General features: G+C 39.2%; 1 protein-coding gene across 3 annotated transcripts in view; it reads right to left on the bottom strand.

Moving 5' to 3' along the window:
- Positions 1–25,643, bottom strand: part of PRCP (prolylcarboxypeptidase) — a 68,880-nt gene that overhangs the window by 6,998 nt on the left and 36,239 nt on the right. For 2 of the 3 annotated variants that reach the window (XM_059708322.1, XM_059708321.1), the window contains exons 4-9: positions 22,318–22,419; positions 18,879–19,060; positions 18,252–18,409; positions 17,367–17,539; positions 3,189–3,353; positions 2,270–2,457 (exon numbers count right to left, since the gene is read on the bottom strand). In XM_059708322.1, coding sequence (XP_059564305.1) covers positions 2,270–2,457; positions 3,189–3,353; positions 17,367–17,539; positions 18,252–18,409; positions 18,879–19,060; positions 22,318–22,419 — 968 coding nt within the window. The remainder of the gene's footprint in view (positions 1–2,269; positions 2,458–3,188; positions 3,354–17,366; positions 17,540–18,251; positions 18,410–18,878; positions 19,061–22,317; positions 22,420–25,643) is intronic. The other variant, XM_059708323.1, reaches the window with a different exon arrangement.

Raw genomic sequence — 25,643 nt, 5'->3', positions numbered from 1 at the left:
CACCCAAGGCTGCTCCTTTACTTTGGGAATGTGCTTCCTTCAGAAAAACAGGAGAATTCTGAATTTTTAGATAACCTAAAATTTTTTGCACTGGATTTTTCACCTAGCAACATATGGAAAAATATTTCTTTTAAACGTAGACTTGCCATGGCAGAAAGATATACCAGCATCTTCACAAAGTCCTGCTTTTAAACTTGCACATGCCTCTGAAGCCTTCCTGAGCTCCATATGTCATTCCTCATCCTCATCAATACACTTATTGCACATTCATTATGTGCCAGTCCCTGTAGCGGGTGCTAAAGGCACAGAGATGATCAAGACAGTCTCTGCCATTAAGAAGTTCACAATCTCATGGGGGCAGAAAGTCTGTTTTTATAATGAACTGTTAGAAAGTCCTTTCTTATACTGAACTAAAAGTTTTATAATTTCCACCTATGTGTTTCACTTCTTTCGCCCAAATTTTCCTCACAAAAAATCTATCCCCCTCCCAGTGATGATGATGATGATTGTTATTTTGATGGCCTGAAGAAAATAATATAACAGGACAAATGGATAACTAAAATACATATCTGTAATAGTTGAACCCAATAAAGAAGAAAAATGTATTTGAACAAAACTCATATATTAAAATGTTCATACAGACTCCACTTTATAATTCAACTTGAACTTCAGCTTTGTAAGGTCAAAGCAAGGAAGGGTGACCTTGGAATGTTAGCATGCAAGAGAAATCCATGTAAATACTACATAGAGATTAGCTCCTAAAGAAAAACAAAAAAAATGACAAAGTACTTTCTCCTCTGAGGAACAAAGATAAGCTTGGAGACCCTAGGTTTGTACTTAAACTTTCTTCAGTCCTCTCAGTCCTTTTACATTTCCCTAATTTCAAACACCCAAATTTGGTACCATTTCCTTAAATGCTCTAAATAGTTTATTTGTACAAATGCCACTTTTATAAGGCTGAGCCTTAGACTATAGCTGTGAAGAATCCTATTGAGCACAAGGAACACGACTTAAGGAAATTAAACAAAAAGAATCTTTAAGTTTTCCATTAAAGTGTTTCACCTTTTATTTTGGGTAGGTACTCTGCTGGATCAGAAAATAGCATCAACCCAATAAACTAGATTGCAAAGTGAGCAGTGTTATGGGCCTAAACCCAAGCAGTGATCCTTTGGTCAAAACAGCACTCCTTATTCCTAAAAGCTATTGAGCATGTCCCAAAGATCAAATTTAACTCTGTCTATAAAAGCTTGTAAAAGAATGACATTTGTACTTATACAATAGCTCCAGGTTAAGAGATGTGTATAGGTATCTCTCTACTATTTCCATATAGATTTGGAAGTACATTTTTTTATTAACTAGTTGCTGTTCTTAATAGCTGTCAGCCTGATGTACAAGCCAAAACAAGGAAATTTTGAAGTGGCAATCAGATACACTCAGAGTCTACACAAATAACTCTGATGTGAACCAATACCACATATGTCACCATAAGAGCAGTACAATGTAGATGAACAAACGGGATTTTTGTGGTCAATAAGGCCAAGGTTGAAATCTGGTTTTATTAGTAACTAAAATAAAGCTGGATGAACTTTGGCAAGTGACTGAACACAGTGACCCTCACTTTCCTCCTCAGGAAAAAGGAACTATAACAACTACTTCACAAGATTGTTGTAAGGGTTCAAATTTTGGTAATTTATTTAAAGTTCCTGATATAGTTTCTGAAACAGAACAGATTGGGTGCTTCAAAAGTATTTGTTATATGGATACTAAAAAATTTTTATTACCATTAATAACAATAGTCACAAAAGTAAGGCAAATTGTGAACAAATGATGCTTCATTTTGTGCTGAGGAATTTTTAAGAATATTTTCATTTTCTTGCTGTGCTGTTTTTAAGCCTTTAACCATGGTGGTAATAGAGTGTAAAATCATATCTCTACTCTGTATCCTCTTTCTGTCTTCTTTTTCTTCTCCTTCTCCTTCTTCTCCTTCTTCTCCTCCTCCTCCTCCGCCTCCTCCTCCCCCTCCGCCTCCTCCTCTTCCTTTTTAGGGAAATTTTAGAAGAGTTTATTTGAGCCAAACTGATGACATGCCTGGAAGCAAGATCTCAAATGCTCCCAGCATCCTCTATCTTTCAAGTAATAGGTAAACAGGATACCATTGGTTGTATTCTATATTATTATATTGTCCAACATTTTTCCTGGCTCTATTTTCTCAGCTATTCTACAAATGTCTCTAACAACAAAGTTTTTCTTTGGAACAGCAATAACTCACCTGAAAATGATGTTCGTGTGGGAACTGATGTTTTTGCCTCCATACATAGAAGTGATCCAGGAGGGCCTTGGTTTCACACCCCACTGTTTAAAACATTCATCTGAAAATGTCTTCAAGTCCCACGGGTGAGGTTCAAACATGTCATCAATACCATTGGTACAAAAGGGCATGACGATTTCTGTGCAGGCCTGAGAAAGCAACCCATAAGAGTCTAGTGAAAAAATAAGGCACAAAGAAATTAAATAAATTTGTCCAAAGTCATACACTAGTAAGAAACAAAGCCAGAGTTTGAACTCAGGCAGTCTGGCTTCAGAGTTCCTGCTCTTTACCTCTCTGTGTCATACCACCTCTCATTGCTCCTGGAAAGGTTCAGTTGAGAAATCACAGAAGTTAGAGTTATATATTCCTTCTTTGTAAACTGGTTTGTTTGTTTTTTCACATCTATTATCATATTGAATCTTCAAAACAACTCTGGAAAGTATTCTTATTCTTATTATTCTCATTGTACAGATGAAAGAACAAAATCTCGGAGGAATCAAGCTAGACTCCCCTTCATTTATGTGTCCATAAAATGTTTCCTTTATAGGACTTACCAAGACCTATTTAATATTAGTTGCGCTTCTTTTTCAACAAGCTACATTTGATGGTAAGATCGATCATGTCTTACTTATCTTTGTATCTTTGGAGCCTAGAAGGGTGCCTAACCGATGATAAGTACGCAGAATATATTTGGCGATGATTAAATACATGAGTGAATGAATGAATGAATGAATGAATGAATGAATGAGGAAACTTATCATGGCTTCAGAGTGAGACCACACTGAGATCCAGGTTAGGTGATAAAATCTTGTGAACTCTGTTGCAGCCAGCCATTATCAATGAAAAGTAAGTTCTACTTGGAGAAATTATACACACTTACCTGATAGCTCCAACCCAGGGATCCAAGACTGCTAGTTGATGTCTCTGACATATTCAGGCATCTCGCCTGGCCTGAATAATTGTAATATACATTCAGAGCTTGGAAAATATTCTGCAGCAACTTTTTATCAGATAAATTGGGATTGTTCAAATACTGGCACACCACCTGTCATTTTAGAGAAATAAAAAGAAGAGTGAGAACATAAATATAAATCCTAATATATAAAAAGCCAGGGGCCATCACAACCAAAACAACCAGAGGGACAACCAAACAGCAGGCTGTGTGGGGTGGCAAGGCCGGCAGGGGGTTTAGTGAGGGACAACCAAACAAATGAATAGCAGGCTGTATGGGGCGATCAGGCCGGCAGGGGGTAGGGGAGGGTAGTTGGGGGTGACCAGACAGGCGGAGGGGTGACCAGGCTGCCAGGGGAGGCAGTAAGGAGCGACCAGGCAGGCAAGCGGGTGAGCAGTTAGGAGCCGGTGGTCCTGGATTGTGAGAGGGATGTCCCAGATTAGAGAGGGTATAGGCTGGGCTGAGGGGACCGCCCCCTCCCCCACACAAATTTCATGCACTGGGCCTCTAGTTATAGTATAATAAAACAAAAGACATAGGACTTTAATTTGATCATAAAAGGTAAGCATTTAACTACTAGACAATTTCTATCTTTTGAGTATAATCCCCTTAACAGATTAATAAACCTTTTAACTACTCCCTAAACTATAGAAGTAAACCAAAGTCATTTGCATAGCATGCAAAGTCCTCCCTACCTACCACTCTAGCTTTAACTCCTGCAACCTTTGCTGCAGCCTAGAAAAACCATTTCCAGCCCACTAAGCTCTTTCCTTCCTCTTTGCTTTTGCACATCCCTTCTCCCTCTCTCCAATTCACCTAAGCTGGCAAACACCAACTCATCTTCCACAATACTCAACTCAAGTATCACCTCCCCTATGAGGCCATCATTGCCTATGCCCCTCAAGTCAGGAGAACTAAGTCACTCCCTCCTTCATGCTTCACTATGCCCTGTGCCTTTTCTTATCAGAGCCCCTGTAATGCTGTACAGCACTCATTGATTCCAGAGTGTCTCCCTCACCACTTACTTAAGCAAGATAACTAGTAATGAAATGTTTGCTGAATGAATGACTACAATTTTATAAAAATACAAAATTTATAAAATTTTATATGGAAAAACTATACCATGAAAAACTATTCAATGTCTAGCAGCGGTTCTCAACCTGTGGGTCGTGAAAAATGAAAATACATCCTGCATATCAGATATTTACATTACGATTCATAATAGTAGTAAAATTACAGTTATGAAGTAGCAACAAAAATAATTTTATGGTTGGGGGTCACCACAACATGAGGAACTGTATTAAAGGGTAGCAGCATTAGGAAGGTTGAGAACCACACTTGTGTGATAAGCAGATCAGGAAGCTCCCCAGCTCCCAAATACTCCCATCACTGGACTATACTCAGTACCTGAAATTTAGTACTAAAAATCAAAGACAATTCTCAGGGTTGGAAATGAAGGCAGGGACTACCTAAGACAGGGGCATGGAAAACTTTCGAGGGCATGTAAATATTCCATATCTTCCTAGGGGTCTGGGTTACACAACAAACAGTAGACTTATAACTTGTACATTTTACTGTATGTAAATTTTACCTTAAAAAATCAAACAAATACTGAACTCTAGTTAATTACATTAAAGCTGATTTTAGGAAGTGTGTAAATGTCTTCAACTTAATTTCGAAATGAATTTAATAATAAGATGAAAAGAAGGATGATAGGTGAATCCATTTGATATAATATATCAATTAAAGCAAAATATTATTTATAGAACTTAGGTGGTAGGCTTATGGGTATTGACTGTCCAATTATTTCAACTTTACTGAATTTTTTTTCACAATAAAATGTTGGGGGGAAATCACAGGCAATGGAATCAAAGCTGAATAACAACAACAACAATTGCTACTGATTACTGAGCCCTAGTTTACAACCATTACATCACTTAAGCCTCAAACAATCCTATCAGATGTATTATTGTCCACTATTTTACATGAAGAAACTGATTCTTAGGTTAAATCACTTTATTCAAGGTTATCCAGCAAGTAAATGGTAGGACCTAGATTCAACACCAGATGTCTCTGGTCATAAAATATACATCTTACTATGTCACCCAGCTTAGGTTGTATCCCCTATAAAACTGCAAAGAGCCCCAAAGGCAAGGGAAACACATTACGTTTCCATCTTCTATTAATACCTTCACATGAATTTAGTGATCTGGTCCTTTCTCATTTCAGATGAAATATCTATATAATAGGCAAGTTCTGACAAAAAAAAAAAAAATAGATGAATCCAGAAAAGAAGAAGCCTGGAATAAAGGAACTCAGTTACCCCACTTTAGAGAGAGATTCTGGGCAGGAGGAGCCACCAGACCTGGTCTGGGCATATGCTCCCAGTCAGGAAAGGAGGACACTGAGAAAGGAGTAAGTGGCCACAAGCAAACACAGTCACTCAGCACAGTTCTGCCTACAACCAGATTCCAGTAACACTTGCCTGGAAAAAAGGGAAACTTGAGACAGAGAAAATGAATTACAGAAAAAATTAAATGCCTCTCCGCAAATGTATTCAGCACAACAATATTTCTATGCAATGTTAAATGATACTGTGTGAAATAAAAGGTTTTAGGAAATTTTAGGAAATGTATTAGCAAACATGAAGTTTTCTTGACTGGAGGATTTCTCTGAGTCTATAACATGCTTAATTACAATGTGACTTGCCAAAAGGGAGATAGAGTATGCATTTTCCCAGTAAGTTTTTGATAATATTGAGTGTGAGAAAAGTCATAAATTAAGATGTACAAATAACTGGACATACTGTACCTTAAAAAAGTAACTGTGAGGCCATACACCAAGGTTTAGGGCAGTGGTCGGCAAACTCATTAGTCAATAGAGCCAAATATCAACAGTACTTCTTCAAAACAGACTCGCCCAGGCCGAAAACCGACTTCTGCGCATAGGCCATGAAGTTTCAATCGCACTGTATGTGTGTGCCCGCACGTGGTATTTTGTGGAAGAGCCACACTCAAGGGGCCGAAGAGCCGCATGTGGCTCGCAAGCCGCAGTTTGCCGACCACGGGTTTAGGGCATACATAAAGAAATGAATTATGCTACACTGAGAGCCTCATAAAACTACTGAGCCTAAAGTAATAAGTAAATGCAAGTCAAAGAAAAAAAGGCAAAACAGTGTTTTACTATTCTGACAACTCTCAATTATTCATGGCAAGTAAAAAAAAAAAATACCTAATTGTATAGCATTTTTCTCAGAAAATGTTCCTAAGAAATATACCAATCAGAACTAACCAAGAAAATATGGAAATCAAGAACCAATCACAGAATTCATTAAACTACCTCTTTCCAACAGTTGATCAGCATTCTTTCCTATATGTGGACACCAAAGGTGGATTCAGCTCTTTCAAAATGCAGCACAAAACTACAGAGTAAACACATGGCACGCAGAGAAGAGCATTATGTTCAAGCACAGCATGGTAGATGAGGCAGGGTGACAATGCAAACTGGGCAGGGGAATGCGGTGCTGACGTGCAGCAATAAGTGGCCTCAAACTCTGGAAAAGAACAGTCGCAAGTGAGCGTGACTCACATGTTGACATCAGATCCCCTCTCAGCACTAGAACACTGGGCCTCTGTCAGGCGAAGAAAAGGAGTCCCCATGAATAGCCATCTCTACAAATAGCAGTTACTACCACTCCTTAAAAGACACAAGAAAGGCTGGGGACCGGCACCGCTTGACAATACTTAGGGTTTGGGCAGCTCCAGTTACACAAAGAGAAAGAAGATCATGGTCTTAAACTTGGCCTCTGATAGTAGAAATTCCATGTCCAGCTTGCTGTCCACTGTGAGGTCAGAGCACCATTAAACTATTCAGTCCGCTTCTGAGCACCACACTTTAAGAAGGACACTGACTAACATGAGAGTCCAGAGAGGAACAATCAGGATGGGGAGTTGAGGAAAATTAAAGAAACCCCACAATTGGTCATCTGTATCATTCTCAATCTTTGTTACAAATAAGCCTACAATAAACATACATGAGGATAAATGTTTATATATATCCTTAATTCTTTTCTTGAGAGAAAGTACTAGTTCAAAGGAAATAAACATCTTTAAGGCCTTTGCAACATCCTATCAAATTACTCTATAGAAAGTACCCATTTATAAGTCTACCAATGCCGAAGCCAATTCCAGCATGTCAGCAAGGGCTGAATCTGAAGTGGCTGAAGGGCATTTCCCCAAACCTGAAAAGGGATGATTGCTTGCTGCCAGACAGCTAAGGACATCTCAATCTGCATGTTATTGCCTCCTACTGGCCTAACACCTCAACAGCCGCAGGCAAATTCCCCCATTCTGACAATGCTTGTGTATACGGAAACCTTACCCTTTGATGTGTATATCTCTGCCTGGCTTTTTAGGACAATTTGTGTTAATAAAAAGCAAGGGGTCCTGAGATGAGGAGAACTTAGTTCCTTTAGCTAAGTCTTCTCTGACTCCCCATAATGCCTTTCAAAATTATGTTACGTCTCTGGACTCTTTATTAAGTTACACACAGTGCCTTCTCCAGATTGCTGAACTCTTCTAGATGCTGGAACAAGAACCCCGGCATACTAATATGCTAGTAGAAGCCAAAATAATATCACTTAAAATTTTTTTGGAAAAAATTGGCAAATTCACTAAGGGAATGTTATTATTTTAAGTGGTTCAAAAAAGTTACTTTCTATCTCAAAGAGACTGTAAGTTCAAGCATTATTCTCTAGCATAAAAACAAACAGAATATCTACATATCTCTATGCCTTTCCTTAACAATTTTGGTAGCAAAAAGTAAATAAAACTTTCAAAAAAATACTGAAGTCATACCGGAAAAACCTCAACATTAGTCCCATATTTAGTCAAAGACTGTAGTAATTCAAAAAGAGATATTCATATACTTTTATTTTATTAAAGACTTATAGAGGGGGAAACCAAGATGGCGGCATAGGTTAACGCCGGAGATTGCTGCCCTCGAACAACCACTTCAGAGATATAACTAAAGGACAGAATGGACATCATCCAGAACCACAGAAAGGCTGGCTGAGTGGAAATTCTACAACTAGGAGGAAAGAGAATATCATACCCAGTCTCAGAGGAGGTGCAGTGCTGAAGTGAAATACTCAGGTGTGGAGTGCGCGCGCAGAGCGGGCTGGCGGTGGAGGGCGCGGTTGTTGTTTTCAATGGGGAGGGAGTTTCAGACTCTGAGCTCCAGATCCGGGCGAGTCTCTGGGGACCAAGACTCAAATGGGAGAAGCGGGACTGTCTGGCTTCGGTCAGAACTCGAAGGCAGCTTTCTCTCAGAGGTTTGCAGCCATTGCTGGGACTCTGAGAGGCAGAGCCCCTGGGGAAGGAACTGAGAGCAGCCATAACTGCTTGCTCCGCCTGCCCGGTAGATCCCCGGGGACCCGCCCCGCCCAAGCCCTGCACAGAACCATTTGCCGGATAGCCTCAGGCAAACATTAGATTAGCACTGCCCTAGAAATCCAGCACAGAAGCCCTCCCACTGCAGACACAGTGGACTCTCATAGCCAGTTAGCCTGGAGGTCAAATCACCCCCAGTATTGCCGACATCAATCAAGGCTTAAAGGCAACAAGACTGTGCACAAAGACCACTAGGGGGTGTACCAAGAAAGCATAAAAAATGCGGAGACAAAGAAACAGGACAAAACTGTCAATGGAGGATATTGAGTTCAGAACCACACTTTTAAGATCTCTTAAGAACTGTCTAGAAGCTGCCGATAAACTTAGTAAGGCCTTCGAAAAGACTGGTGAGACCACCGATAAATGTAGTGAGATCCTCAAGAAATCTAATGGGACCCTCGATGTTGTGATAAAGAACCAACTAGAAATTAAGCATACACTGACTGAAATAAAGAATATTATACAGACACCCAACAGCAGACCAGAGGAGTGCAAGAATCAAGTCAAAGATTCGAAATGCGAAGAAGCAAAAAACACCCAACTGGAAAAGCAAAATGAAAAAAGAATCCGAAAATACGAAGATAGTGTAAGGAGCCTCTGGGACAGCTTCAAGCGCACCAACATCAGAATTATAGGGGTGCCAGAAGATGAGAGAGAGCAAGATATTGAAAACCTATTTAAAGAAATAATGACAGAAAACTTCCCCTACCTGGTGAAAGAAATAGACCTACAGGTCCAGGAAGCGCAGAGAACCCCAAACAAAAGGAATCCAAAGAGGACCACACCAAGACACATCATAATTAAAATGCCAAGAGCAAAAGACAAAGAGAGAATCTTAAAAGCAGCAAGAGAAAGAAACTCAGTTACCTACAAGGGAATACCCATACGACTGTCAGCTGATTTCTCAACAGAAACTTTGCAGGCCAGAAGGGAATGGCAAGAAATATTCAAAGTGATGAATACCAAGAACCTACAACCAAGATTACTTTATCCAGCAAAGCTATCATTCAGAACGGAAGGTCAGATAAAGAGCTTCACAGATAAGGAAAAGCTAAAGGAGTTCATCACCACCAAACCAGTATTATATGAAATGCTGAAAGGTATCCTTTAAGAAGAGGAAGAAGAAAAAAAAGGTAAAGATACAAATTATGAACAACAAATATACATCTATCAACAAGTGAATCTAAGAATCAAGTGAATAAACAATCTGGTGATCATAATAGAATCAGGGATATAGAAAAGGAATGGACTGACTATTCTTCGGGGGGAAAGGGGTGTGGGAGATGCGGAAAGAGACTGGACAAAAATCGTGCACCTATGGATGAGTGGGTGGGGAGTGAGGGCGGAGGGTGGGGCGGGAGCTGGGAGGAGGGGAGTTATGGGGGGGAAAAAAGAGGAACAAATGTAATAATCTGAACAATAAAGATTTAATTTTTAAAAAAAGACATAGAATGCACAAAGCATTATGTGAAGGTTGAACCCTATGAAATTACCATGTTAATAAGTCAAACACAGTCAAATATTGGCATATTTGGTTCAATTTCATGTAAGACTTTAACTTAAGCGTGATAATTTGTAGATATTACTCACTTGATAAGGGCAAGCACTTAGTCTGTGGATTGTTGACTTGAAGGCTGTGATCTAATCAGACAATAAGGACAGAGTCGCTGCCAACCACTTCCATCCAAAATACTCAACACCAATATAGCCCCTGTACCATATTTCCTATTTATTTTATGGACACTAACAAATATCATCTTCTGAACAATTTCTACATGAGACACTGCATAAGGCCATAAACTCATTTATATGGGGGCAACTGAGGCTGAGGCTGCTAGTATAACTACTGAATGTTTCTTGAGGTCAGTACTTTCCCTACAATTGCTGGGGTCCAACCCCAGCAGGTCCAGGGGTTCCCAAAGGCGTAGACGGAGTCGGTGAAGAAGGAAGGACACGGAGACAGCGTTCAGTTGATCAGCAGCCTAGCCAGGATCTCTAGCCCGGATCTCCAGCCAAGTTCTGGTCTGGATCTCCAGAGAGGTTCTGCTTCAGATCTCCAGCCAGGTTCAGTCACCAGGTTCTAGTCAGGTTCTCTTGCCAGGTTCTATAGTCAGGTTCAGTCCAGGATCTATTGCCATGTTCTCTCCAGCGAAGTTCTTCTGTCTCCAGGCTCCGTGTAGGTTCTGTCTTCTGAATTGTCTGTTGTTGTCTTGTTGCATCTGTATTTATACCAGTTGATTCCAATCCTATCAATCTCTATTCCAAAGGTTAGGGCGTTTCTTATCTCCATTCCAGGGAGTAAAGATTATGTAGCTTAAGCATGATTGTTCATAGTTAAAGTGATTAATTACCCGCCTGGCACTTAGCTGAGGGGTTTTATTCCCTCCCTAACTTCAGGGGAAAATCCCTACCTGGGGATTCAACCTTTCTCGGAGAGGTGACCTTGGTTAAAACACAGCGCCAAGAAGGTGAGCAAACATATTAAGAACCGTATGCCATATATGCCAGGTCCCTTGAAACAGCAAGGATGGACCGGCTCCCAGCATATAATGACCCAGGAAGAAACATATAATGACAGTCTTCAGGAAGAAACAAGCTCACAATTTAAAAATCAGTTCTGGCTATGGCTGGTTTGGCTCAGTGGATAGAGGGTCAGCCTGCAGACTAAATGGTCCCAGGTTCGATTCCAGTCAAGGGCACATGCCTGGGTTGTGGCTCACTCCCCACTGGGGAGCGCGCAGGAAGCAGCCCATCAATAATTCTCTCTCATCGTTGATGTTCCTATCTCTCTATCCCTCTCCCTTCCTCTCTGAAAACAACTAAAAAATGTATTTTTTAAAAAATCAATTCTGAACCCAGGCTTTGGCCACAACATCCTGGTATAACAATCCGTCTCCCTGATATTATATAGTAATAAAAATAGTTGTTCCTTTGCACTAGCATTGACTTAGTGCTTACTATACCCCTGGTCCTATTCTTCATAATGACGCTAAGAAGCATTACAATGACTATTATCCCCAGTTCACAGATAAAGAAACTAAAACACACATGGTTTACGAGAATTGCTCAGATCAGACAAGAAGAAATAAAAGGCATCCAAATTGGAAAAGAAGAAGTAAAAAGTCATTATTTGCAGATGACATGATTTTATACATAGAAAGCCCTAAAGACTCCATAAAAAACTACTAGATTTAATAAATGAATTTGGCAATGTAGCAGGATACAAAATTAACACCCAGAAGTCTATGGCTTCTTTATACACCAATAATGAACTCACAGAAAGAGAAACAACAAAAACAATCCCATTTACCATTGCACACACACAAAAAATTAAGATACCTAGAAATAAACTTAACTAAGGAGATAAAAGACCTGTACTCAAAAACTATAGGACACTGAAAACAGAGATAGAGGAAGATATAAACAAATGGAAGAATTAGCGTGTTCATGGATTGGTAGAATCAATAGCATTTAAATGTCCATACTACCCAAAGCAATCTATAGATTTAATGCAATCCCCATTAAAATACCAACACCATATTTCACAAACCTAGAACAAACTCTCCAAAAATTCATATGAAATAAAAAAAAGATCTCAAATAGCCTGGGCAAGGGCGGAGCCTGCAACCGCGGGGAGCTGGGGGTCCCCTGCCCAGGCCTGACACCTCTGCCAGAGGCCTCAGGCCTGGTCAAGGGGCCGATCCGGTGATTGGTGATCGGAGGGTGATGAGGGTCAACTCCTCTGGCCGAGGCATCAGGCCTGGGTGGGGGGTGGAGCCAGGGATTGGGGGGATATGATGGTCCCCTTGCCCAGGCCTGAAGCCTGGGTCAGAGGCGTCAGGCTTGGGCGGGGGGTGGAGCAAGCGATCAGAGGGAGATGGGGGTCCCCTGCCCAGGCATGATTCCTGGGCCAGAGGCCTCAGGCCTGGGCGGGGGCCAGAGCCAGTGATCAGGGGGAGATGGGGGTCCCCTGTCCAAGCCTGACACCTCTGGCAGAGGCGTCAGGCCTGGGCAAGGGGCCGATCAGGCGATCGGAGGGTGATGGGGGTCTACGCCTCTGGCCGAGGCATCAGGCCTGGGCAAGGGGCCGATCCTGCGATTGGAGGGTGATGGGGGTCAATGCCTGAGGGCTCCCAGTATGTGAGAGGGGGCAGGCTGGGCTGAGGGACACTCCCCACCCCCCCCCCCCCCACACACACACACACACACACAGTGCACGAATTTCGTGCACCGGGCCCCTAGTACTTATATAATTTAGGAATTGATTTCCCCCAGTAAGTCTTGTACCCCTGGCACCATACATAGTTATTACATTATTGATTCTATTCCCTAGGCTGTACTTTACATCCCCATGACTATTTTCACACTTAATTTTTGAACAAATTTCTTTGATTCTTAGACTATATTTTTCTAAGTTTATTTGTTTTCAGTAAACACTTAGAAGGGATTCTGTGTCACTATAAAATCATAAGACTTTTTTATTATGCTACAGTAAGAAGAAAACTGTAAAACAATGTGAGGCTCAAGAATCACATGAAATGAACAAACTAAATTCATTTTCTGTTTTCTAAAACAAAGGTAAACATTCAGGAAAAACTTTAAAAGTGCATTAGAAATCCATTTTAATACGTGTGGTTTTTAAGAGTGGAGATGATAGAACATTCTACCCTCAGTACCATACTAATCAGCTCTGCACCCAAATATTAGGTTCTGTCCTTTGAGCCTGTGAACACCCAAGAAAGATAACGATTTGCTCAGAAGCTTTAAGTGTCCCCATCTCTGAGGGTAAGCATTTGAATATGAAAAAAAAGGGGGGCAAGGAACATTTTTTAAAAGAGGAAGGAAAGAAGATAGGTTTAAAAAAAAAAAAAGACGAATCTCCTCTCAGAGAGTATGGTCCATCCACATTAGAGAAAGGATTAAGCAGATACATTCAGCTTTTCTAACAGATTTTTATTCTCTAAGGTTTCAATACCCCTCTCACACTCACTCAGTTAATCACATTAGTTTTGTCATTAAAAGCTCCCTTTTCATTGAATGCACCTAAACTGGCTTAAACCACCCAGAGAAGTCGAATACATTACCAAACACTAAGACAAACGGAAGAGATTTTCTATTTTATGTCTTATTATTTCACAATCTCTATCTGCATGCTCAGAAGGCTAAGCTAAAAGATTTGGTAAGTTATCAGCTAAAAAACATTTCCAAAATAAACAAACTCTGCTGCACCCTGTAAAACTGCTCTTTAAACTGAGATGAGAGCTAGTTTGATGCTGACAGAACAGTCAAGTGACAGAGGGGTTTTCTAATTCCCTTTTCTCTTCTTCCTGGTGTCCTATTGGCCAAGTCCATGATTATTTCTGCATAAATGTTGCAGCTTCTGTTAGCAGTAAACAAATGGAATCTATATGTGCAAAGCCCAAAGACAAATTAAAAAGAGCGATTCTTGAGTTGAGACGAAAACTTGAATTCATTCGCTGCCTATGGATCCTTCAGAACTGTACATGGTCCAGACAGAAATGGAAATCACCTGCTTTTTTTCATAACTCAACTGTTATTATCTCACTATCCTAAGCCTGCATGGGATATAAAAATGAAACTCAGACACAGATAACAATATGAGGTGGTTATCAGAGGGAAGGGGGGGGGTGTTAATAAAGGGTAAAGGGGCTAAATATATGATGATGAAAGATTATTTGACTTTGGGTGGTTGGCACATAATGCAATATACAGGTAATGTACCATAGAAATGTACACTAGAAACCACATAATCTTATTAATCAGTGTCACTCCTATAAATTTAATTTAAAAAATGAAACGGACGCTTTAAAGGAAAAAAGAAAAGAAAAGGATGGCTGTTTGTCAGCCCTTTAAAAAGGAGGAAGTGTATCAGAGGGAGGAGGAGTCCTAGTTAAATGGAACTATCCAAGTGAAAGAGCCGTCTCCTACTGGGTAATGTTCCAGGGATTAATGGATGGGAAGAACAGAGAGGGGGGTCAAGAAAGGAGAAATAGAATGAACAGTGAAAGAAAGTGATCTGAAGCTAAAAGTTTGGGAGGAAGACAAGTAGTGGAAAAATTCTGAAATCAGGATGAAACCGAAGACAGATGTAGTCAATCAAAGTTTCTCAAGCAAGAAACAGAGAGAAGTTTATTTTAGGTGCAGTTCAGACAAGAAACAGAATCATAAATGTATCATAAGCAATCAAAAAATTCTTAATATGCCAAAAGAAGGATAAAGTCAGTAAGAAATAATTGAAGAAAATTACAAGAACTAGTCCTGGATAAAAAAAATAAAAATAAAAGATGATTTGGGACAGACACAAAGCTATTTTGCCCTAAAAAATAAATTTTTATACTGTATATATACAAAAGATAAAAGAAGGATTGTGCTAAATCAAAAACAGATGACAAAACATTTGAGATATATTCCATTAAGTTTGAGTGATTATTTAAGAGAGAGAAAAAAAGGAATATTTATTTACATTTAAGACTCAATAGAAAGATATCTCAAAAAGAACATTAAAGAAATGGGGAGAAAACCAAAGTTAGACTATTCACTGTTCCAAATCATAAACAAACAAAAGAAGTGTATCATACCTTTTTTCTAAATCAGATTGTCAAACTACAGCCCCCAGGCCAAATCCAGCCCAATTCCTGTTTTATAAATACTAAGTAATATTGAAACACAATCATCATAATTCATTTACATAGGTGTATGGCTACTTTCTGCTACTTTCTTGCTACACCTGTGACAGAAACCATATGGCCCACAAAACCTAAAATATTTACTAGATATAACAAGATATAACAAGAGAATTCCCCATGTTCTAACCATCTAACAATTCATTTGTTCTTCAGGTGGGTGTAAAGATGCAGATGTAATTCTTACTTTGTATACAGAATACAGAATTAAATCTGATAGCTGTCACACTATGGCCAGCAACCAACCCAACCAAACCTTTAGTCAAGTCTTCTACTCCAGTACAATGTGCTAGAAGATTAGATCCTAGGCTTTGAACAATGAGAGACCTGAGTTCAAATCCCACATCCACCACCCTCTTTGATGAGCTTAAATTTCCTCTCCATAAAACTGGGATTATACCTCTTTTTCTCACAGTATTTTTGTGAGGAATAAATGAGATAGTGTATATGAAAGTGCTTTATAAACAGTAAAATGATAAGGCATTATTACCACATAGACATAGTATATGGAGACTGGTTCAGATTTAGTTTTTCTCATTATTTTGATTCAGGAGAGAGATCTCCTCTTTTAAATAATTTTGTATTATCAAAATTCAATTTAATTCTGTACACATTCACCTCTGGCCTGCTATGTGTAAGACACCCACTAATCACTCCACTTTTTATTATTTATTTACTTATTTATTGATTTATCATTATTCAACTTTGTAGATAAAGATAAATATCTCTAATAGCAAATGACCTTGTTCCATTTAAGTTACAAAGTTTTAAGCAAGGTGTACATTTAATAGCTTAAAGGGACAGTTATATTAAAAGTGCTTTGAAACCTGGTTCTCATATTACCAATTCTATTCACATTTCCAGCACTCATTCTGGCTGTAGAGTCAGCCATATTCTCTATACTTAATAACCATCAAGTTGGCCGCCCTTTGCTTTTGAAACTAAGAGGAATGTTCTTTACAAATGAATGTTTTAAAAAGAACACATACAGCCCTAGCTGGTTTGGCTCAGTGGATAGAGCGTCGGCCTGCGGACTGAAGGGTCCCAGGTTCGATTCCGGCCAAGGGCACATGCCTGGGTTGTGGGCTTGATCCCCAGTAGGGGATGTGCAGGAGGCAACTGATCGATGATTCTCTCTCATCATTGATGTTTCTTTCTCTCTCTCCCTCTCCCTTCCTCTCTGAAATCAATAAAAATAAATTTTTTTAAAAAAAGAACACATACAATGATGAATTTTGGTATACAAGAACCCTAAAATATATTACACTTTCCAGAGTGTTTTCACATCCAGTATTTTATCTGATCCTCAGCACAGTCCCATGGAGAATGTAAGTTCCATTATTCCGTTCTGCAGAGGAAGACATGGAGGCTTGGAAGAAGAGAGCCTTGCCCAAGAGCTGCTATGTGGTAGTTCTGGATCAAAGATCCAGTCAGTGTTTTTTCCACTCTACCTTGCTGCATGTGGATCACCCCTTTATGATGTATGTAGCACTTAGAATACATAAGTAGTCAACTGAATCATAGTTTGTTATGAGAGCAGCTTCCACTCATTAAACACTGACCATATATTATATAGCTCTATGTGTCTCACATACATCACAAAGATTAAATAAATTGACTATGCTAAGTGCATAGCACAGGACTTGACACATGATAATTATCCTATTAACAGCAACTATTGGTCTCATTTCTAATTTGTATAACTCTGTAATCTTTGCATTTTATCTCTATTATCCATATGAAGAAACTGAGGTTCCAAAAAGTTCAGTCACATGTCCAAGGTTGAGTAACCGGAATGTGACAGAAGCCAGGATTCCTGCCCAGATTTGAGTACTCCAGAGTCCCTTTGTCACTGAGATTTCCATTGATACTGGACGTCAGGGAATGCACACACACACAAATGGAAAAGTATGTTATTGAAAGTGATTGAGGAAAGGACATTTTCCTGTTACCTTGATTGGCCAAGCAGGCAAAGGCTGTAAAAAGTTAGATTCGTAAGGGTAGTCCACCATTGCCAGGTTTACCCAGGTGTCAGAGATCCAATCTTTCAAATGCTGAACATCCTGAGCATTTTTTAACGGTGTACATAAGTGAAGGGCTTCAGAAAGCCAATCCATGCCAGTACCTGCGAATGGTGAAACATACGAAGCACTGCTCAACATAAGGTTTTATAGATTCTTCATTTGATATTTTAGAAAACTCAACCTTCTACACCACTTCTCCAAGAATATTTTTTCAACATCCATAAGATGTTTTTAGAGCAACTGCATAATCCCAGATAGACAAGTTGCCAATCCTCTGGAGTTTACCAGAATGCATACTTTTAATTAGTCCCTATTTTAAAGATACTATGGAAATGAATAAAAAATCAAGTGTAACTTTTCTATAGTATAGAGCAATGAAAAGGCACAAACTACAACTAAATAAAAGGATGTGTCTGACAAATAAAGCATTGACAAAAGACAGCACACACACACAAAAAGACATACTATGCAATTCCAATGACTAAAAAATTCAAGAGCAAGCAAAATCAAGTTATGGTTTTAGAAGTCAGGATAGTGATTAGCCTGGGAAATGCCAAGATAGTGACTAGAAAGGGCACAAGAGGACTTCTGAGAGGATTTCTTGATCTAGATGCTAATTATACAACGTATTTGCTTTGTGAAAATTCATTAAGCAATGTATTTTGATTTGTGTGCTTTTCAGAATGTTATATTTAAATATGTATGTTATACTTAAAAGTTTCTAGAAAATGTGTGAAATGTGGAATTTAACAAGTGAAAGGAAAACAAAACAAAAAAACACCACATTATTTTATTCTCTTAATTAAAGCTTACCATTTCTTGTGAGTCGATTAATGGCATCCCAGGAACTTTGGATGCTCTCTGAACAATTTGGGCCACTTCTCTTAAAATCCGTAGTTACAATTTTCATAAATACACCACAAGGTACTATATCTTCAAACTGCCAGATAGGGGCAGAGGCTGCAAGAGCTCTAAATGGTAATAAAATAATGAAAGAGAAAAGACGGGAAAAAGAAACTCATCAAATTCAAGTTTTTGTTGGTTAATTTTGTTTTAATTCTCACCTGAAGACATGTTTAGAGAGAGGAAGGGAGACAGGGAGGAAAAGAGAAATACTGATCTGTGATGTTACCTTCCCTATGGTCCCTGACTGGGAATCAAACCCCAAACTCAGGTATGTGCCCTGATCAGGAACCAAACTGGCAACCTTTCGGTGCATGGGAGGATGCTCGCCCAACTGAGCCACTCCTGCCAGGCCAAATTCAAGTTTTAAATTTGAAACTGATTCTGAACAAAAATAAGAAAAAATAACAGTTGTAAATGAGAAAGAAACTAGGAATCTCAGTACAATAGAATGGTACATGTTTTACCCAAAACAAATCTCTAAGTTTGCCTTGACAACCATTAAGAAGTACTCATGTCCAACATAAATGCATTTACCCAACCACGATATGAGGATATTTCATCCTGAACCAGGCTGCAAGCATGCCACCATAAGAGCCCCCCAGGGCAATGAAAGGTTGATTTTCAGCTCCTGGAATTGTCCTTTTCAAGTGTTTGATTAACTCTGCAAAATCAGCTAGAGCTTGTTCCGATGTCAGAAAATTCAAGTGTCTGGAATCCTAAAGAAAAATAACAAAGAACATGGGTATAAATGTGCACATAATAGCAGCTTAGGCATAGCACAGATCCAGTAAAAAGCCAGAGTCAGATAAGCTTTTCTCCAAATAGAATTTCTAGGCAGTTGAGTTAAAATGCATAGTCAAAGTCATAGCAATGCTGATGTAAAGTAATTTTAAGTTTGTGGCAAGAACATAATGTATTTGCATTCAAATATAATTTCCACTAAATGCTGTTTACCAAAGACCTAGTTGAGGTAGTAGAAACAATAGAAATAAACTGCAAATAATGTTTAACAACAAATATAATAAAATACAATACTAAACTTAAGGCAACTGCCGTATTACAATTTTATTTTGAATCTTCAAACATTTACAACAGGCAAAGGTAAACTAAATCCTGTGGAAAACTAAAGAATCATTAGTAAAAATAAAATCCATCCTTCTTTATCAGAAAAATTATTTGTTTGTTTGTTTACTGTATTTTTATTGATTTCAGAGAAGAAGGGAGAAGGAGAGAGAGATTGAAACATCAATGATGAGAGAGAATCATTGATCAGTTGCCTCCTGCATGCCCCCTACTGGAGATAAAGCTCATAACCTGGGCATGTGCCCTGACCCAGAATTGAACCATGACCATGTGGTTCATAGATCAATGCTCAACCACTGAGCCACATCAGCCGGGCTGTTTGCTGTTTTGTTAATCCTCACTTGAGGATATTTTTCTATTGCTTTTCAGGGAGAGAGAAAGAGAGACACATTGACTGCCTGCTTCCCACACGCACCCTGACCAGGAGTGGGAAGTGAACCTGCAACCCAAGTATGTACCCTTGACTGCAATTGAACCCGAGACCCTTCCATGCATAGGCCAACACTCTAACAACTCAGCAATACTGGCCAGGGAAGAAAAGTTATTATTATTATGTCTATTATACCAACAACTGAAACAAATTAGTTTGCCTGATCTAAATAACATAAAATTAGAGTTAAAAAACAACAATTATGGAGCAACTATTTTCAGGCATTGGAAAACAGAAACACAAGACCTTGATACCTCAGAAAAGGATATTCATAAAGGAAGTGCCATAATCATCTAGCTCTCTGCCTAGAGTCTTATTACACTAGGGCAGTGGTCGGCAAACTCATTAGTCAACAGAGCCAAATATCAACAGTACAACGATTGAAATTTCTTTTGAGAGCCAAATTTTTTAAACTTAAACTATATAGGTAGGTACATTGTTATTAACTTAATAAGGGTACTCCTAAGGCTTAGGAAGAGCCACACTCAAGGGGCCAAAGAGCCGCATGTGGCTCGAGAGCCACAGTTTGCCGACCACGGCACTAGGGAAACTAATGAGATATCTCCCTTTAAAAGCTCAACACTAATTCCTCTCCCTTTGAACTTGGGCTGAACTTAGTGACTTGCTTCAAAGAAACAGATTGTGATAGAAGTGATATGTGACTTCCAATGTTAGGTCAGAAAAAGCACTGTAAGTTTCACCTTGCTCTCTTGGATTGTAAACTTTGAGGGAAGCTAGTCGCCATGTCATGAAGCCACTCAAGTAGGCCTTGAGTGAGCCACTCAAGATAAACTGAGGCCTCTTGCTAACATCCAGTACCAGGGTTGACACTAATGTGATCCTCCATAAGTGGAGAGGGACCTCCAACCCCAGTCAAGCCTTCGGGTGACTAACGTACCAGCTGCCATCTTAACTTCACAAGACCCCCTGAAACAGAACCACCTACCTGAGTCACTCTTAATTCCTTACCCATAGGAACTGTGAGATAATGTTTATTGTTGTTTTAAGCCACTAAGGTTTGAGGTACATTGGTACATAGCAAAAGATAACTGATACAGCTGTATACCTATATTAGGCTATTTGACCCTCATACTCTGACTCCTTCCATCATTTGGTACATTTGGAATCACATAGTTCCCATCTTTCCTATGTATGTCACCTACTCCTTTAGCCTTCTGACTTCTTACCTCCCCTCTCATTGCCTATCACTATTCTTTACGTGTTTTCACAGAATTATATATATTTGTATGACATTTTTTTCCAATCCTTGCATAATATTTGTAATATCCTACAGGCAATTGACAAATTCTGTGAGCACACGAAAAGAAAAAAATTATTAAAGAGAGCTCTTAGCTCCATTTAACTAACAAAGTATAAACCATAGGGTCCTAAGAGAGGAGGTTATGTTTCTATCTGCAACAAGCTGACTACTTCCCAATGATTTCAGGAACTGTCAACTCCCTTAATCAGATAATTATGCAAAATAATAAGCTAAAATATATAGTTTCCCATGCAAACCAACAAATACCAACAAACTGTTCTGCTTTTCATTTATAACATGAAGACGTTTTGTTTATTTATAATACAAGGTAATAAAACCTCTAAGAACAAAATTAAAATACTCCTTTCAAAACAGGCAGCTGAGAAAAATAATTGACCCCAAGTTCTTCTAACTCAGAGTTCCTCAAAAGCATGGTATGTGTATACTGTTGGTATGTATGATGATCTTAGGGATTACACAAACACTTTAAATTTAATACTTGTTTTAATATAATTTAGAAAAAAATAACTGGTACATAAAACCCTTGTTAAGTTAGTGTTAACTTTGAAAAGTGAGTTGTTTAAAGAAAAATATGAAATAAATAATAGTGCACATGGCAAAATAATAAAGCCAGAATCACAGGATATTACAGGAATGACTCAGTTGAGGAAAAGGGGTCCTGGTTTATTAGGTGTAGAGTCTATGGCCAAGGCCAAAGCTCCTTATGAGAACAGGAAAGGTCAAAAGGGAATCCAAGTGGCCAAGTGGCCACATTGAATCATAGAGATTGTTTGTCCTTATTTTACTGAAAAACACCTTATTAAGCAAACATTTCAGTTCCCATTATATTTTTTCCAATGGTAGACCCAATATTTTAAGTGTATAATTTGCTGACATTTTTGAAACAATGAAAAGTTCCCTCCACAGTCACTGGAGCCATAGATTAAGGTTTGCCTGAGGAAGGCTAGCCTCATCACACTGAGTTAAAAGCTGATCAACATTAGAAATGATGATAATATGGTTTTAAAGTCTCAATCTGTTCAAACTGCATATAAAAGTGAAAGATTAAGTATAAATTATTGAAATTTTAGGTAGTTCAAGTTAAAGCTGTCATTTCTTTCTTACAGTGGTATTGTCATTAGAAAAACGTTCTAAAATTTTAAAAACTTTTAAACTTAAAAGTAAAAAAGCATACTTACCCGGAATGAGTCGGCACCAAAGGGTAGAGACTGTCCATAGTACCTATGTTCAGCAAACACCAACATAGCTTTCAGTTCCTCAGCCACATCCCACATGAACCCCTAGAAAGAATTTACAAATTCAGAGGATAATATCAGGATATGAAAAAAGTTATTAAAACCTTTTTGCAACTCATATGAAACCGATGTTAAATAGACCAAAAAGAGCTCTCTGAGAACCACATAATTTACGTTTGTTCTACAAATAAATGATATCATTGCTGTTTCACTGTTGCACAACAATCTCACTGTATTAAAGTAAAACAATTAAAAATAAGCCAAAGTTGCTCAACCACGACTCATTCCAACTCTCTTTATTCTGACACTCTAGTCATAGAATCAACATTATGTCTAAAATAGTCTTCAAGTTGTACTGTGTGCCAAATAGTCTAAGAAAGAGCTGAGGATGTCTCATTCCACGGCCTACTCATCTACACTAATAAAAGAGAAAAATGGTAATTGGCGTGCGACGATACCCTTTTCATCGGCTAATCAGGGCTATATGCAAATTAACTGCCAACTATGATTGGCAGTTAACTGCCAACTAAGATTGGCAGTTAACTGCCAACAAGATGGCGGTTAATTTGCATATGTAGGCACAATGCAGGGAGGCGAAAGGGAAAGCAGGAAGAAGCCCCCTGCCACTGACAGTGATCGGAAACCCAGGGGGGAGCTAAGAGCTGGGGGGCAGGGCCCCCCAGCCATGATCGGAGAATCAGGCGCCTTTGCCGCCCTGGCCAGTGATAGCAGGAAGTAGGGGTGGAGCCAGCAATGGGAGCTGGACATGGTCGAAGCTGGCAGTCCCGGGAGCTAGGGGTCCCTTGCCTGGGCCTAAAGCGGAGCCCACGATCGCGGCGCCCCCCGCTGCCACTGCAGGTCCCCGCTGCCTGGGCCAGATGCCTCAGCCAGAGGCGTTAGGCCTGGGCAGGGGTGGAGCCTGCAACCGCGGGGAGCTGGGGGTCCCCTGCCCAGGCCTGACACCTCTGCCGGAGGCCTCAGGCCTGGTCAAGGGGCCGATCTGGTGATTGGTGATCAGAGGGTGATGAGGGTCAACTCCTCTGGCCGAGGCATCAGGCCTGGGCAAGGGGCTGATCCTGCGATTGGAGGGTGATGGGGGTCAACGCCTGAGGGCTTCCAGTATGTGAGAGGGGGCAGGCTGGGCTGAGGGACACTCCCCCACACACACACACCCAGTGCACGAATTTCGTGCACCGGGCCCCTAGTTTACAACATAAAAGAGAAAAGAGTACAAATAAGCATACTGGACTCATTTGCACTTTATATTAATCTTATTTACTTGAAAATAAATAGTAACTAGTTCAGGAGTAATGGGGGATAAGGACACATATGTAATACCTTAATCAATAAAGAAATTTTAAAAAAATAAATAATAGTAACTAGCAATAGCTAATATTAATTGAGTGCTTACAATGTGTCAGGCACTGTTCTGAACACTTTATATGTATCAATTCACTCAATTTGCACAACAATCTAGAGCAGTGGTTCTCAACTTTCTGGCCCTTTAAATACAGTTCCTCATGTTGGGACCCAACCATAAAATTATTTTCGTTGCTACTTCATAACTGTAATGTTGCTACTGTTATGAATCGTAATGTCAATATCTGATATGCAGGATGGTCTTAGGCGACCCCTATGAAAGGGTCGTTCCAACGCCAAAGGGGTCGCAACCCACAGGTTGAAGAACCGCTGATCTAGAGATATGCATTTTGATTATTGCCATTTTACAGACAAGGTCACTGAGGCACAAGAGTTTAAATAACCTGGGTTGCAATATCTGCTTATATGTGTGTCTTACCCTACCAGCCTATGAGCTGCTTAAGGGTAAGGGCCATCCATCAAAACAGCCGGACCCTCTGTGGAGTTAACCCCAAGCTTTGCAAAGAAACAATTTAATTGGACTGATTCACACTGTAATAAGTGATTAATTCACCTTAACTTCAGGGGTATTTTTATTTTTCAAAAGAGGTCTATGTAATATGGTAACATTTAATAAAATTATGTGGCAGCATTGCTCTAAGTACCTGATTCTTATTTAATTCTCACAATAACTCTACAGACGTTATTACCATACCCATTTAACAGACGAGAAAACGGAGGCACAGAATAAGAAACTGGCCCAACGTCACACAAGATAGTGGCAAAATCAAAATTCAAGCCTTATCAGTCTGGCTGAAGTCTTCATTCTTGGGTACCATGATATACTGTCTCTCAATAAATGAATTACCAGACTATGTGAATATGCAACTGGAACATTTTAGTAAGTAAAGGACCCAGAAACTATCTTTCTAGGATCTGGCTCTAGTCAGTTCTCTGAAACTGTTCCTATACTATCTATTCCTTTCTACCACTTCTGAGGTCAGAGATTCTCCAGCAAGCCTTCAATCATACCACAGTGTCAGTGAGGGCAGTGGTGGCCTTGGCATAAAATGGAAGTCACACAGGAAAAAGAAAGGGCTACAAGGCAGACTCGGTTGTTTCACAGAAAACCAGAGCAGGAATCTGACAGAAAATAAGTTCTGATTTCATTTGTCTCCGATCTAAGAGAAACAGACATCCTAGCATCTCATTTCTCAGAGAATTATTTTATTTTCAAGTAACATATTTAGACTCTTAACATTCCTAAGGAAATTATCATAAATGTGGTGTGCAAATAACACAGTATGATTGGGTTCATACCTTTGCTTTCAATTCAGTTCAGTTCAACATTTACTGAGACCTCCTGAATACCAGGCACCATGCCAGACAACAGCAGTGGAGAAAACATGATTTCATCCCCACTTTAAGGTAATTCACAGATTAGGTTTTGGGTAGAAAGTTGACATATTCTTGTCATAGCTCTGGCACATTATAAAGGAAAATTTCATGTGTCCTAAATTAAGTTTTGTTAATGGACTTAAGTATTATTATAAAAGATAATATAAAACATACAAAGGAAAGCAAGCTAACAACTATACCATTTTGACCCTCATAAACATAAGAAAAATGGTAAAACAGTGAAGCTAAATTAAAATATAGCTATAACTTTACCTTTGTCCATTCCTATTTGACATTAAACTTGTATTTTTATTTGCTTTGATCAGGTTTTATTCATTCACTCATTTAACAAATATTTATTGAGCACCTACCATATACCTAGCAGTCCTGGACTCTGAGAATATAATACTGAATATACAAAAATATGTGCCTTTGTATTTACATTCCAGAGACCATAATAAAAGTAAAATAACTGTATGCCATAACATTCCTGTTCCCATTTTCTTAATATT

This window comes from Myotis daubentonii, chromosome 9, assembly GCF_963259705.1.
Source record: "Myotis daubentonii chromosome 9, mMyoDau2.1, whole genome shotgun sequence".
Lineage (NCBI taxonomy): Eukaryota > Metazoa > Chordata > Mammalia > Chiroptera > Vespertilionidae > Myotis > Myotis daubentonii.
This window is presented reverse-complemented; position numbering and strand designations above follow the sequence as displayed.